The 12838-nt window shown below is 39.1% G+C and overlaps 1 protein-coding gene across 1 annotated transcript; it reads right to left on the bottom strand.

Annotated features, from left to right (window-relative positions):
* Nucleotides 1-39: 39 nt before the first annotated feature.
* Nucleotides 40-12649, bottom strand: LOC145464289 (malate dehydrogenase, mitochondrial-like). Its single transcript, XM_081448136.1, has 14 exons — nucleotides 12035-12649; nucleotides 11802-11922; nucleotides 10747-10787; nucleotides 9978-10068; nucleotides 8999-9068; nucleotides 8839-8878; nucleotides 8667-8731; nucleotides 7958-8018; nucleotides 6440-6517; nucleotides 4130-4228; nucleotides 3032-3082; nucleotides 2098-2199; nucleotides 1548-1616; nucleotides 40-255 (listed from the first exon to the last, which is right to left on the bottom strand). Exons 1-14 carry the CDS (start codon nucleotides 12185-12187, stop codon nucleotides 196-198), a joined length of 1101 nt encoding a protein of 366 aa, XP_081304262.1. The 5' UTR covers nucleotides 12188-12649; the 3' UTR covers nucleotides 40-195.
* Between the last annotated feature and the right edge of the window lie 189 nt (nucleotides 12650-12838).

Raw genomic sequence — 12838 nt, 5'->3', positions numbered from 1 at the left:
AAAGGCGTTGAACACTGCAGTTTGAACAGAAGGCATCGCTGATAAAAACATTCTTTTAATCGATCCTTTCTTGGACCGGAGTTTGTACATTCGTTCAGCAGACTGCAAAAGAGCTATATAGATTCGATAAATTAGCAAAGAATGCCGGAACACAAGAAACTCCCGCCTAAGCTTCAGACAAAGAGCACAACGGAATCACTTTCCCAAAACGAAGTCTTCGCCTTTCTTAATATTCTTCTTCAGTTCGGGGATCACCTGAAAAATAAGAACAAGCGCATCCATGAAGATATGTAGTCTAAATTCTAAAAGGACACTATTGACATGGTTGCCACAGGCATAACTTTTCAAAGTTCCCTGACTTTTCCTTGACAAAAATATAATTTCCCTGACCAAATAAATACAAAATGTCAGAAATAATAGCGGCATCTAGCCTCATTGACATTCCTTCTTCATCACGTAAAGATATCGTTGAGATCACAGTCACCCCAAATGTTTCTTCCATCATTCGATGGTATTAAATCAGCAATGTTAATTATTTCAATTTCCCCTGACTTTTCTTCAAAATGTCAATTTTGCATGAAGAGACGAGGAGTATTTCTACTACCCCCTGGATGGGACGCCAGTCCATCGCAGGGTTACCCCCCAGGGTTACCCCCTGTCATTGACATTAGTCTTGCGTTACGCTTATTATTTTTTATCATTTCGTCTCAGTTAATTTTTTACAAGTATTTCTCAACTTCTAGCGTAATATGATCACTTAGAACGGAGTTTTGCTCGGAGTTTAACAGCACGGAGATATTTAGTCACTTAGTAGCCTGCGTAGCCAGCGTTATGGTTCTCGCCCCATTTTCCGCGCAGACAAAACACCGAAAATCCCGTTCCTCGGTCTTTCTTTGCTTCCAAACCCCACGGAAACGCTTGCTACGCAGGCTAGTCACTTAGTCGGAGATATCCTTCACATTTTCACACAAACGGAGGCAGGAATTATAACTTACTATCGCGTTCCCGAATCGAGTCCTCGGGGCAAGTATCGATTTGGGACCACAGTGATCAACTGCATGCTTCCATCATTGTAATCAAGAAATAAATCAGTCAACGTACAACTTCGGAGTGTGTGATTGATCACTGTGGTCTCAAATTCCCTGACTTTGCCTGACCTTGAAGAATTTTTTCCCCTGACCCGTGGCAACTCTGTTTGATATAGAAAAAAAACTGCTTCTTTCACTCCTGCAACAAATTGACTGGGTTTTCATCCGATCATGAAACAAAATTTTAGACTACCAAACGACCATAAAATAGTCTTTACTGTCTTCACTCTTATCTTAATTTTCGTTTTGTTTTTTAACCATATTCTTCCTGTTGTCAACCGATCAATCCATATTTCTAGAAAGAAAACACTGTTGAGCCCGAAACAAAAGTCACTGTCTTAGCAGAAAATGTAAAATTATTTTCATGACTTCTTCCGACTTATTAGTTGTGGTTGACGTTAAAACAAGTTATGTATGGGAAAACTGTTACAGGAGCTGCAAGTGCGATGTTGCACTAACCTCTTCTAGCTTCTTTGTCTCGTATGCAGACAGTTTTCCGATTCCCAAGTTTGTCTCCACGCCATTGGGCTAAAATGAAAGAAAAGGAAAGGAATAGAATGGAATGAAGAAAACAGGAGACGAGGCAAGGACGGACGCACAAACAAAGCAATGCCTTGTTTCAGCATCCTTATCTTACTCAAAACCTCAGGTTTGGAGAGTGATCTATTCGTAACTTGTGGTTTAGCCCCCAAATCGATTAGCCCCTTACCGTTTAGCCCCCAACCGTTTAGCCCCCAACCGTTTAGCCCCCAACCGTTTAGCCCCCAACCGTTTAGCCCCCAACCGTTTAGCCCCTAACCGTTTAGCCCCCAACCGTTTAGCCCCCAACCGTTTAGCCCCCAACCAGAAGTCAAAAACGAGCGATTACTGATTTATTGGTTGAGTTAAATATATTTGGATTACTGTAACAGGCAATTTGCTACCTAAAATACCGTGATATCTGAAAAGTGGCACCAAACCAAGAATTGTAACCTCTTAAAGTGGCAATGAACTCTGTGTCATTACTTACCCCAAGTTCTACAGGTGAAGCAAAGTATCCTGTGTCACAGACGTCTGACTTGATAAATGCACACTCCACCATATTCTTCTGACCATTGAGTGCAGCAAGGACCTAAAACAAATATCAGTGAGCACTTCACTAATAAACGCTTCGCACTGACATCCAATGCTCTTTTTAACTTTTGAGAAACAAAAAGGTGTGACTATTTTAAAATCACACTTCTGAACATTTTTTTGGAGTTGAGCTTTCTTAAGCTGGCAGCTGATAGCCAAGCTCTAGTTTGAACTTGAGTAGGAAGTCATCAAGTTTCTCACTAACCATTTCCATTGCAGAATTCAGGTTGACGAGGCATTCTTAGCACTACACTGCAGACAGCGGTCTTTGATGTAACCTTTAGGCTTTTCATTGAAACCACAGGCTTTTTGCCGTTGTAACTCTGTTTCTTTTACGTGAATGTGCAATTGTTATACCCTCTGTTTCAAGGAAGTACTTAAGCGAAGTGTTAAGTTGTTAACGCGAAAGTACAAACATTCTAGTTGAACGATGAGTCAAGGAGGCCATTTCGTGCCACTTCGCATCATTTACGTCAAATAAAAGAAACCCTTTGGACTATCGGGTTTTAGAGGGCTTCAAATCCTTTGGAAACCCGCTAAAACTTTTCGCTTACTCTAAATAAGTCGTGGCATTTTTTTTCCTCTTAGTCATCTATAACTAAGCAACAAATTATACAGTACAACCACGCAGTCATCAGGGCAACCAGAGCCAGGGGTCAGGTTGTCCTGCATTTGGAATAAGGACAACTTATTTTTAAAATTCGAGCACTGAAGATTTGTAATAGACCAATTGAAATTTCATACAATACTGCATCAACTTACATAGAATCTTAAATCCACATGTTTAAATGAAAAAAAAACTGTATTGGCATGCCTTTCACAGTACTTACAGAGGAAATAAACTTTGTTCCAGCATATGCCATTGAAAGAGTAGCAGATCCCTGAAACAACACAAATGCTGAGTATCAATCACAAATGTATTGCCAGTGCTGGCAAACATGTCTCTTCCCCCCACCCCACCCCCATGTAGCCCGTGTGGAAAGCATTCCATAGGAGCAGCACATTTTTGCTTCAGAATTTTGACCAATTTGATCCAAATTAAACCTCCCCTGTGCCTGTGACTCTGACAAATGCAATGGAAACAAAATATTTGTTTGCAGTAAACATAGTTACATGGACGCCATTGTCATCAACAGTAGTGTTAAAACTGTACTAAAATAACAAGTTCTGTTAAATTCCAACAAAACAGTGACCATGACAGTAGCAAAAGATGATTGACCATCTTCCACCTCTGATCCCGATTGTACCAGATTTAACACTACGCTCGAGTTAGGCCAGTGACTGTTTCTACAATAGCTGCTCATAAAGCTGCTACCTGACAAGGTAACCAGACAAAATTACTGCACAACCAGAAGAAATGCTTTTGCCCAAGTATGAGATGTAATAAAGTGAGCTTGAATACCCAGCTACCAAGATGGGTCTCACCATCTTGTACCTTTTTTCTTTTTCACAATGTGTAGCTCCAGAAAATATCCATACCTCCCCCACAGAAGGGATTTTTTCTAATACCTCCCCACCTCTCTGGAAATTCCGGTTAAGCTTCATACATTTCCTTAAATGTTTTGGTCTCATAGAATCCCACACACCCCAGGAAATTCCAATCCCTTCTGTGGCGGGAGTATGGATATTTTCTGGAATCGCATAATGCCATCACAGGATAGATCGCAATCTCACCATCCCATAAAGTCCAAAATTTATCATTGACCACCAAAAATATTGTAATAACTGAGTTTTTTTTTTTGGTTCATAACAAAGACTACTTGTTACTGATGCTTACCCTCAAAGATCTACACAAGTCTGATCTTTGATTTGATTCTAGTCCACAAGTTCACTTTTTAATTCATTCACTTTACTTCATAACAAGTGTGCTACAATCTAATAACATGTTCATTGAGGTGCCCTAAAAAAAAAACAAAGAAAATACTCACAGATCCAGCTTTTGCATTCACCACTTCTGTGCCTGCATTTTGAATGCGATCAGTAAGTTTCTCTGTCTCCTCGTCTGTAAAGGATGCCTTTGGTGAAGTCTTGAAGACAAACAATATCATGCGAGCAGCATATGTTAAAACCTTCTCTGGTTAACAATTTTAAAATGTATTTAGCTTTTGGCTTCCAGTCTAAAACCTTTATAAGCTAAAATGTTAAAGTGCCAGATGAAAAATATGTGTGAAAGAAAGTACGTGAAAATGTAAACTAGTGGGATAATCTCAGATGGTGAAGAGTGTAATTTACGGCTCTGATACAGTAGTCACACAAGGTGACACTCAACCCTACCATTCTCTCCCTTGGTAGTCAACTAGGCCTTTTCCCCTTTGCAGAAAATGAACGGACAAAAACTTGATAAGACATAATCTCAGCAGTGTGTATGTTTCATGTGTTTTCTTTCAAGGCCCAAAAATAACTGACAATTACAGTTTGTCAAGATGGTTTTAAATTTTATTGTGGTATTTTCTATGAGTCTCGTTCATTTTAAATTCAATAATACCTAGAAGTAGCAAATGTGACAATTTTACTCTTCATGCCAACATTTGTAACTCGATAGTTTTATTTTCCTTGCCAACATATGCAACAAGACACCTTGGTTTCTTTGACAATATAAGAAAGATGTGTATTTTTTTACTCACTTCTGGAGATAAATGGAATATAAAAGTTAAATGAAGGCTTTCGTGCAAAAAGGACGAAAAAGCATTTTGGGCAGATTTTATTTTTTGCAGGATCGAGCTAATTTTTGGCAGACTAACTTGTTTTGACATGGAAAGAATCATTGCATAATTGTTTTTGCTGTTTCGCGCTTTGTTTTCGAGAAATAACATATGCAAAAAAATCTCAGTTTTCTGAGTGGCCTCTTGGAGTGAATCCTTAAACGATTACTTTTAGCAGCTTTGACAGCACAGTTTTCTTTAAACGGATGTTTTTATTTTTGAAAGAAGCAGAGAAATAGCCCGGGGAAAAAAAAAACGACGGACCTGGTATCGAACTGGTGTCACGACAAAACAAACTCGGATCCGGCCTGTTCAGCGCCTTATTCGCTTGCACTAACAAAGCAACAGTAAGAGAATAGCGTAATTATGTGAATAATAAAACTTGTATCAGTTGAAACAACTAGCGGCAAATGCCACGCTTCAGTGACTTCATTGTTTAGCAAAACAAAAGGTTTCTGTTGTTTTTCGTTCAACAAAAGATCTCTAAAAGATACCCTTGGAAAACTGAGTTTTTTGCATATGTTATTTCTCGAAATCGAAACGCAATCAACAAAAACAATAACGCAATGATGCTTTTCACGTCAAAACAAGTCAGTCTGCCAAAAATTAGCTCAATCCTGCAAAAAATAAAAATCGCCCCAAAATGCTATATACGCCCTTTTTGCACAAAAGCCTTCAAATATCTGCAGAAAAATCGCAGAGGAATGATTTTGTTTTATTCAAAATGTGAATTTTCATTTCACTGATAAATGAAAGAGCTAAATAAATCTAAATATCAAAATATAGACACGTCTAACATGTAGTCGACTTTGACGCTAACTAATCTGAGCATGCGTTTCGAGCAAATTGCTTTTGTTCTTACCACAAGGATAGCAAGAGATTTGCAAAACCATATATAAAAATACATATTTTTGTCATGTTATCAAAAAAGGAATGTAAGTATGACACGTTTTGCGTAGTGCACACAGGTACCTACCCTACCAAGCCCCTCTTCCTGCAAGGCTAAATTAATTCAATAATCAAACAAACATTAAAGTTTACACCTTATTGTGTTAGTGGCTTAGCAAACAACAGCCCCCCAAACCATCTCAATAGTGCACTCTGCACTAAAAAGGCAAAATAAGGAACAAATGTACTAATTTTCAAATAAGCAGAAATTATTTTTCATGTCATATGCACTTTAAAAGAATAGACTATTGGTTTAGCAATGGCTTGGAGTTGTTGTTAGTGTTTTCAATGTGCTTTCAGTGTGACATGATTCTAAATATCATTCATTGAAAAAATGAACAATGTATTCCAATGCTAACCTGATTATAGCTTTGCTTCAGTCATTGATGACTCTGCTCCATATGTGGTTTTTGGTTTGTTTTGGGCAATTAAGGTGGTTGGGGTGCCACCAAAAAAGCCATACTAAATATTGTATTGTTATAATGATATGCCAGAAGTAAATATTGTGAACAATTTTGTATACCCTAATCAATTTTGTATAATAATTATACACACAAAAACTCCAAGCTCTATCCCCTAACAACCCACCTGTGATAGAAGAGGCAGAATTGTTACACCCGAATGACCACCTATTACAGGAACATTGACGTCCTCCACTTTCAGACCCTGCCACAAAAATACTCTTATTTCAAACATACACAGAAAAGTGAGAGAGAGCATTATGGCAATTTCTTTGCCAAACTGAACATATTTTGTACAAATAAAGAACCAAAAACATAACAGACAGAGTGCATTCCCTTGAGTGTTGAAAGTCATCTTGTTTTTGCTTTGGTTTTATGTAAGTACACTTAGCAATCTGTAACCGTTTCCCATCTGATCAGAAGTTAAACCAAGAACAGTCACATACTTTTTTCCACTGCATGATGCCAGCTACACATACTTGCTTCCAGCCCTATCGGTTCACTAGATTGTCTGTGTTCTTTGTGATTACCCAGAGTGATGACTTCAGTCTTGGTTTATGAACACTCAATAGACCATATTCATATTCCTGGTATTGGACTGGAATTAGCTTGCAATGAATGCTTATGCGGGGAATATCATTAAAAAGAGATAAATGTCATTTAAATTTGTAAAGACTCCATGCATTAGCCTCAATTGTGAGCCAGTTCCAGTCCAATATCGTGAATACAATTACGGTCTACTGGAAACTACGCTGTTACCAGAAGAGATAACTTATTAGGATCCACAATCAACTTATAAGCTGAATTAGTTTAATCTTGCTTGAAACTACTGGGCCTTGAGGTGTTAGCAGGGCTGTCACTAAGGACCGTAACCCCGCAACTCCTGTTTTGGCTGAGTATGCTTGATTTTCCCTTGATGCCACAGATCAAATTACCTTTTGTTGATAGAATTCACCCACAAAGTAACAAGTTTGCTACGGGTGTGGAAAACAAGACTACAAGTGACTCAAAACTTAATGACGGCCCCAGTTAGGACAGTGAAGAACTAGAAACTAAATATGTAGACCACCCAAGAGATATATTTTCCAACACTTCTTTTTCCCCGAATCCACTTTTTCACCAGTTTCAGGAAACATCAATTGAGTAATGCAGTCAAAGGAATATAAGAGAACTATGAAAGGGGAAGTGCCTCAAGTTCACTTTCTTATGATGGTGTTCAAAAGGAACTTGAGTTGTTAAACATGGGGAGAGGGGGGAATTAGTGTACATGAGCAAAATGAGGCAGGGCTGTTAGTCCTGGGGGGAGACTACCATATAAAAAGAATGGGGTGCTCATAGAGGTACCAAGATCCTCTTTTAAGAGTTTGAATACAAATTTCCTTCTAAGAGGTACCAATTCTAAAGCAATACATTGACTGACACTGACTATTTTTGGCTCAATAGCCTGAAAGGTACTGCAAAAGCTCCTGCTGCGAGACCTTTTGAGGCGGAACACCCATAAGAGGTACCAAAATCTGCCTTTTTACCCCTCAGAGATATAACAAGAAGCCTCATCCTTTCTATATAGGAATTCACCCCCTCCCCACACCTCCACCCCCTGGGTCATTAGTTATGCTGGTTTTCAAAGGAAGTGTTAAATTTTTACCTTAGCTTCAGCAACAAATGTATTTGCTCTCACAATGTCCAGTGTGGTGACACCTAGGATTCTGATGGTAATAAAAGCAGCATTTGTGTTACTAACATTAAAATGAATCACTTTTATGAGTTATAATTTGCAATCTACATTTTGTTTTCTACAGTTGTACATTACTCTCCACCCAAACATGCAAGGTTTTGTTATCATCCTATAAATAATTCGTGATAACTTGTGCGCAGGGATGTAGCCAAGTCCACCAGGCTTTTAGAGAGAGATATGATAAATGTCTTACTAAAATTATCTTCTTGGTCCATACTGTAAGTCATGGATCCTCCTTTTGTTTTTTCTCACTGGGGCCATAAATCAAAGGGGAAAAACTTGGTCTGTAACTTACAACTCTACAGACCTCCATTTTTGTCCCCAGAGGCCACACTCCTTTTGGTCAGCACCAAGAATTGTAAACTCTGGGAAGGTTCAATACTGGAAGTTCACCATTCACGGACTTCCTGTCACTCTGCCCACGCACAGAGTCACCGCTGACAAATGTGATTAGCTCAGAATACGAAACAAATTCTCTGTGCACGCTCAGAAAATCGGGCTTTCCCTGAGGTCACAATTGTTGGTGCTGATCAAAAGGTGTGCAGCCTCTAAGGGCAAGAATGAATGGACCTCGCACTCAGTTAGTGAGAGACATATATAAGCTGGGAAGCAATCTTACCGAGCTGGATCATAAACTCCAGCTTTCTTGAACACTTCACTTGCAATTGGGACAGTAGAGTTCACCTGTGGGTAAAAACAAAAACAATCAAAACATAGTCAAGCAAATACCACACAACTTTAATGTCATTTTCAACTCAAAGAATAAAATAAATGCTGGCAAAGAAACTTACAGGATTTGAGATAATGCAAATGATAGCCTTGGGGCAAAACCTGAATTCAAATGACAAAAAGAATAATTTACTATAACAAGGCCTCAGTTTTGTGACAATTTTACCCTATTCAAACAGGACACCAAATCTAGGAAAAATTAAAAATAAAATGATATCTTACTTGGCGCAGGCTTCTGAAAGAGTTTGTACAATGGAAGCATTTGTATTGAAAAGATCATCACGGGTCATGCCTGGGAAGTTAACAGAAAAAAGTAAGCCAATTTCCAACAATGACATATTTTTTTTGCTTGAGGTTCAAAACAATGTCCCAGAAGCTGAAGTAACATTCTGGCATGATAGATGCACACAAGGGACAAGGACAAAGTCAACCAATATTTTGAGCATAAAGTGGTTTTCATTCGAATGTCAAAAAGTAATTGGTTTTACATCAACTACACTCAGCCTTCACAAAATGTTTTCCAGGGGCAGGTTATATGAAAGTTGGAGGCAGTTTGGGTTCCAAAGGCACGCTTTCAAGTGTCCTTAGGATGCGGGTCTGTAGCGGGGTTTCAGGGTATCCCTCCCTGGAAAAAGGAATTGTGAAATTTCGATGCTCAAGGATGCCATGACAGAACATCTGACAGGATGCGGTGGTGCGGATCCGCGTAATTTGCTAACATCCGAATCCTCTGCATAATCAGAGCTATTTTCCACATAAAACAGAAAAATTGTGCCATATTAGCAATAAAGCAGCTGCCTTACAATCCCACAAGCAAAAATTCTGAAGAGATTGATTATTTTGAAGTAGTTTTTCTCTTAAAACAAAAACCAAAACAAGCCAAGAATTTTTAACCTCAAGGCATTCAGACCTACTTTAAGCAAAGAGCCTGGAACTTAGTTCATGGAAAATGCCTGGTTACTAAGCTACAGATGCTTCACAAATGCAACAAATGCTGCACATGAAATGAGCTAAAATGCTATAGAAAAACTGTGTAAACGAAGAAAAACTAGTCTTGTCAACTGGCTTAAAAAACTCCCACCACTTGTTCATCCAATCAGAAGTTCACTGTACTGTCTGCATCTTTTGTGATTGGCTAGAGTGACTACTTTGGTCTTGGTTTTACGACACTCAATTGAAAACTGCTTTAAGGTTTGTGTACCTGGCTTTCTTGGGACTCCAGCAGGAATAACGACAGCTGCACAGCCTTCTAAGGCACTCTGGAGGTCATCTGGGCCCTGATGGCTTGTAACCTTTAATTAACACAGCATCAATCAGAGAGCTGACTTAACACAAGTGAATTAACTCAAAGTTGGCACGATAGAGAGGCTCTTTGTCACCTAACATTTTATTGAGATAATTAGTGAAATCTCTGTCAATGAAATTTTCTTTGGTTTTTGAAAGAACTTGCACAAATCCAGTTTCATATATTTTTGGGTAGTTGTATTCTATTTCAGTCGCAATGTGTTTGGCTACAAGAGGCAAGAAAAATAGGGCATCCATACTTAAAAGAACAATAAGATAGTTAGATAGCAGAATGCAGAAAGAAATGGAATAGTAACCATAAAACAGTTAGAAGTGAGAGAAAACTACACATCAAGACTGCAAGAGAACACAAAACCTCTATACACACTGCCTTAAATGATACAACTGACAAAAGTTCAAATGATTCCTGAAACTACTGTGAAATTGATGTTAAATCTTTTAAAATCCAAGCTTTCACCAATCCACAGCATCATCAGGGGTTGATGATCATGCCATGGATTGGCAGAAGCTTGGATTTTGAATGATTTTAACATCAATTTCACAGTAGTTTCAGGCCTCATTTGAACTTTTGTCAGTTTTGTTATATAAAAATGCTACTGGAGGACAATATTCAATGACACTGCATTAAGTGTACACACTGCCTTAAGTTTACAGGACATACATACTTTGGCTGGTGTGCAAATGTGGCTGATGTCTGCAACAACACCTTAAAATCATAGACAAGAGAAATAGGTCAGGACAAGAGAAACAGGTCATCCCACGCAATGACCTTGATAAATTGATTGATTGATTGACTGACCAACCGACCGACCGACCGACCGACCGACCGACCGACCGACCGACCGACCGACCGACCGACCGACCGACCGACCGACCGATTGATTGATTGATTGATTGATTGATTGATTGATTGAATTCTGCCATTATTATACAGTAGGGACTCTTTTTTGAAAGTCACTAATTTTTATGGAATAAACTTGGCTAACACCAACATACTGTGACTAAAAACCCAACTAGAAGAATATGGCCACATTGAGTGCAGAATGAACCAACATATCTGTTATGTAACCAAAATAAATGTGAGAATTATTCAAAACATCATCAATCAAAATGATTAGCAATGGTAGTTGACGTTTGTCTCCTTTCTGCATGAAGCAAAAGGTCGAATGGGAAAGATTAAATACAACTGGATATCTCTGACGCAAAAGCTTCAACATCAGTTTGAAAATACCATAAATCAGCTATTTACAAGTGTAAATGCCCACTTAGCCCTCTGCTCCCCTCCTCCCTGCACTCTGAATTAACCTTAAGGTAAAGGAGACACGTTTTCTGTTAATGTTAAGCAGGAACATCATAAAATATCACGAAAAAATTAAATTATAAGACCCACGACTCGTTTGCACACGATTTTGTGTGTTTTGAAAACAAAGCAAATCCAAAGCACAGACAACGGACAGAGGCTGGAGAATGAGTGAAAACCAGGTTAAAAGAATTTTAATTCTATATGTACTATTTCAGTTCTGTAAATATGTACTTAAAAGTATATATTTTACTCTTGACCTAATTAAGCACCTCAATTATTGTTTTGCACAGAGGTTTTTTTTGTCAATTGACTGAGTCGTCTTAACTGCCAATATCTATTTGATAGGTAAGCTTATAATTTCGACTTAATTTATTTAAATTTAACAATATCCCCATGCATAAAACCTTTATCCAATACCTGGTGTGTTGACGATATCGTACAAAGCCAAATGGCTGATGGCCGTATGCTGTTTCATTAGCAGTGACATAGGCTGGCCAATTCCTCCAGCAGCACCGAGAACAGCAACTTTCTGTTGGTTCTACAAATCATATCATAAAAGAAAGCTCGATATGCAAGCTTAGAGATTCCTGAGGGACCTGCGTTGACCGCTCTTTTCGGAAAACTCACCACAATTTTAGCAAAGTGATTACCTGAGCAGCTACCGAGAAACTTCTTATAGCTTTGCTGGCGTCATGTAAACGGAAGGCGGTTCTTGAAAACATCTTGAAAGTTCTAAACTGTGTGGAAATTCTTGCAGATCTTGATCGAGAACCGAGAACAGGAGAAGAATAGCCGGTGCGCATGCCCTCGCTTCCAATCTCTCACGGGGAAGGGTGGACCGGAGGGGAGCCGTAGGGGGAGGGGAGGGTAGTTAGTCTCCTTGGCAGCCGTTATTAGGGTTGTCACACAACGTTGCGTGACTACCCTAATAACGGTTGCGAAGGAGACTAGAAGGTAGTGAACATCCCGGAGCATCCTAATGAATGACGCTCACCCCGACCGGGCGTTCGGGTTAGCTGTTTTAAAGTGGGGGAACAGAGTAGCTGGGGAACAGGGGAGAAGTCTCCCGCTCCGTACCTTTATGTCGTGACTCCCGTCCTTATCTGTCCTGCATGCGATGCACCCGTTCCCTGTTAATAAGGAGACTCACGTCCTAGCCATTTACCTACGCAAGGCTGCGCAATCCTCGTCCTTTTTTTTTGTCCTTTGTTTTTAGCCTTACTTCTCTTACTCACTCTTGTTCCTAGGCCATCGTAGCTTGATTAAGAATATAACGCAGACAGCCGTGATTTTTTAATACAGAACTTGACGTTTCGTATGTTAGTCTAATTTCATTTTCAAAAGTGACCGTTCCTCTTACAAAAATATAAGTTGTTTCACATCTTCCCTACGTTCGCCACAACTTGAAACAAGTTACTCACGTCTTTTTCATGGCCTATGACGTAACCAACGTA

Source organism: Orbicella franksi, chromosome 12 (assembly GCF_964199315.1).
Source record: "Orbicella franksi chromosome 12, jaOrbFran1.1, whole genome shotgun sequence".
Taxonomy (NCBI): Eukaryota; Metazoa; Cnidaria; class Anthozoa; order Scleractinia; family Merulinidae; genus Orbicella; species Orbicella franksi.
This window is presented reverse-complemented; position numbering and strand designations above follow the sequence as displayed.

What these genes read in the sequence shown, in the direction of transcription:
- LOC145464289 (XM_081448136.1), bottom strand. Translation starts at nt 12,187, where the DNA reads ATGCGCACCGGCTATTCTTCTCCTGTTCTCGGTTCTCGATCAAGATCT. An exon ending in TGGAGTCCCAAGAAAGCCAG is followed by an intron (nt 9,069 to 9,977) that starts GTACACAAACCT and finishes TTAACTTCCCAG; the next exon opens with GCATGACCCGTGATGATCTT. An exon ending in CTTTCAGAAGCCTGCGCCAA is followed by an intron (nt 8,879 to 8,998) that starts GTAAGATATCAT and finishes ATTTGAATTCAG; the next exon opens with GTTTTGCCCCAAGGCTATCA.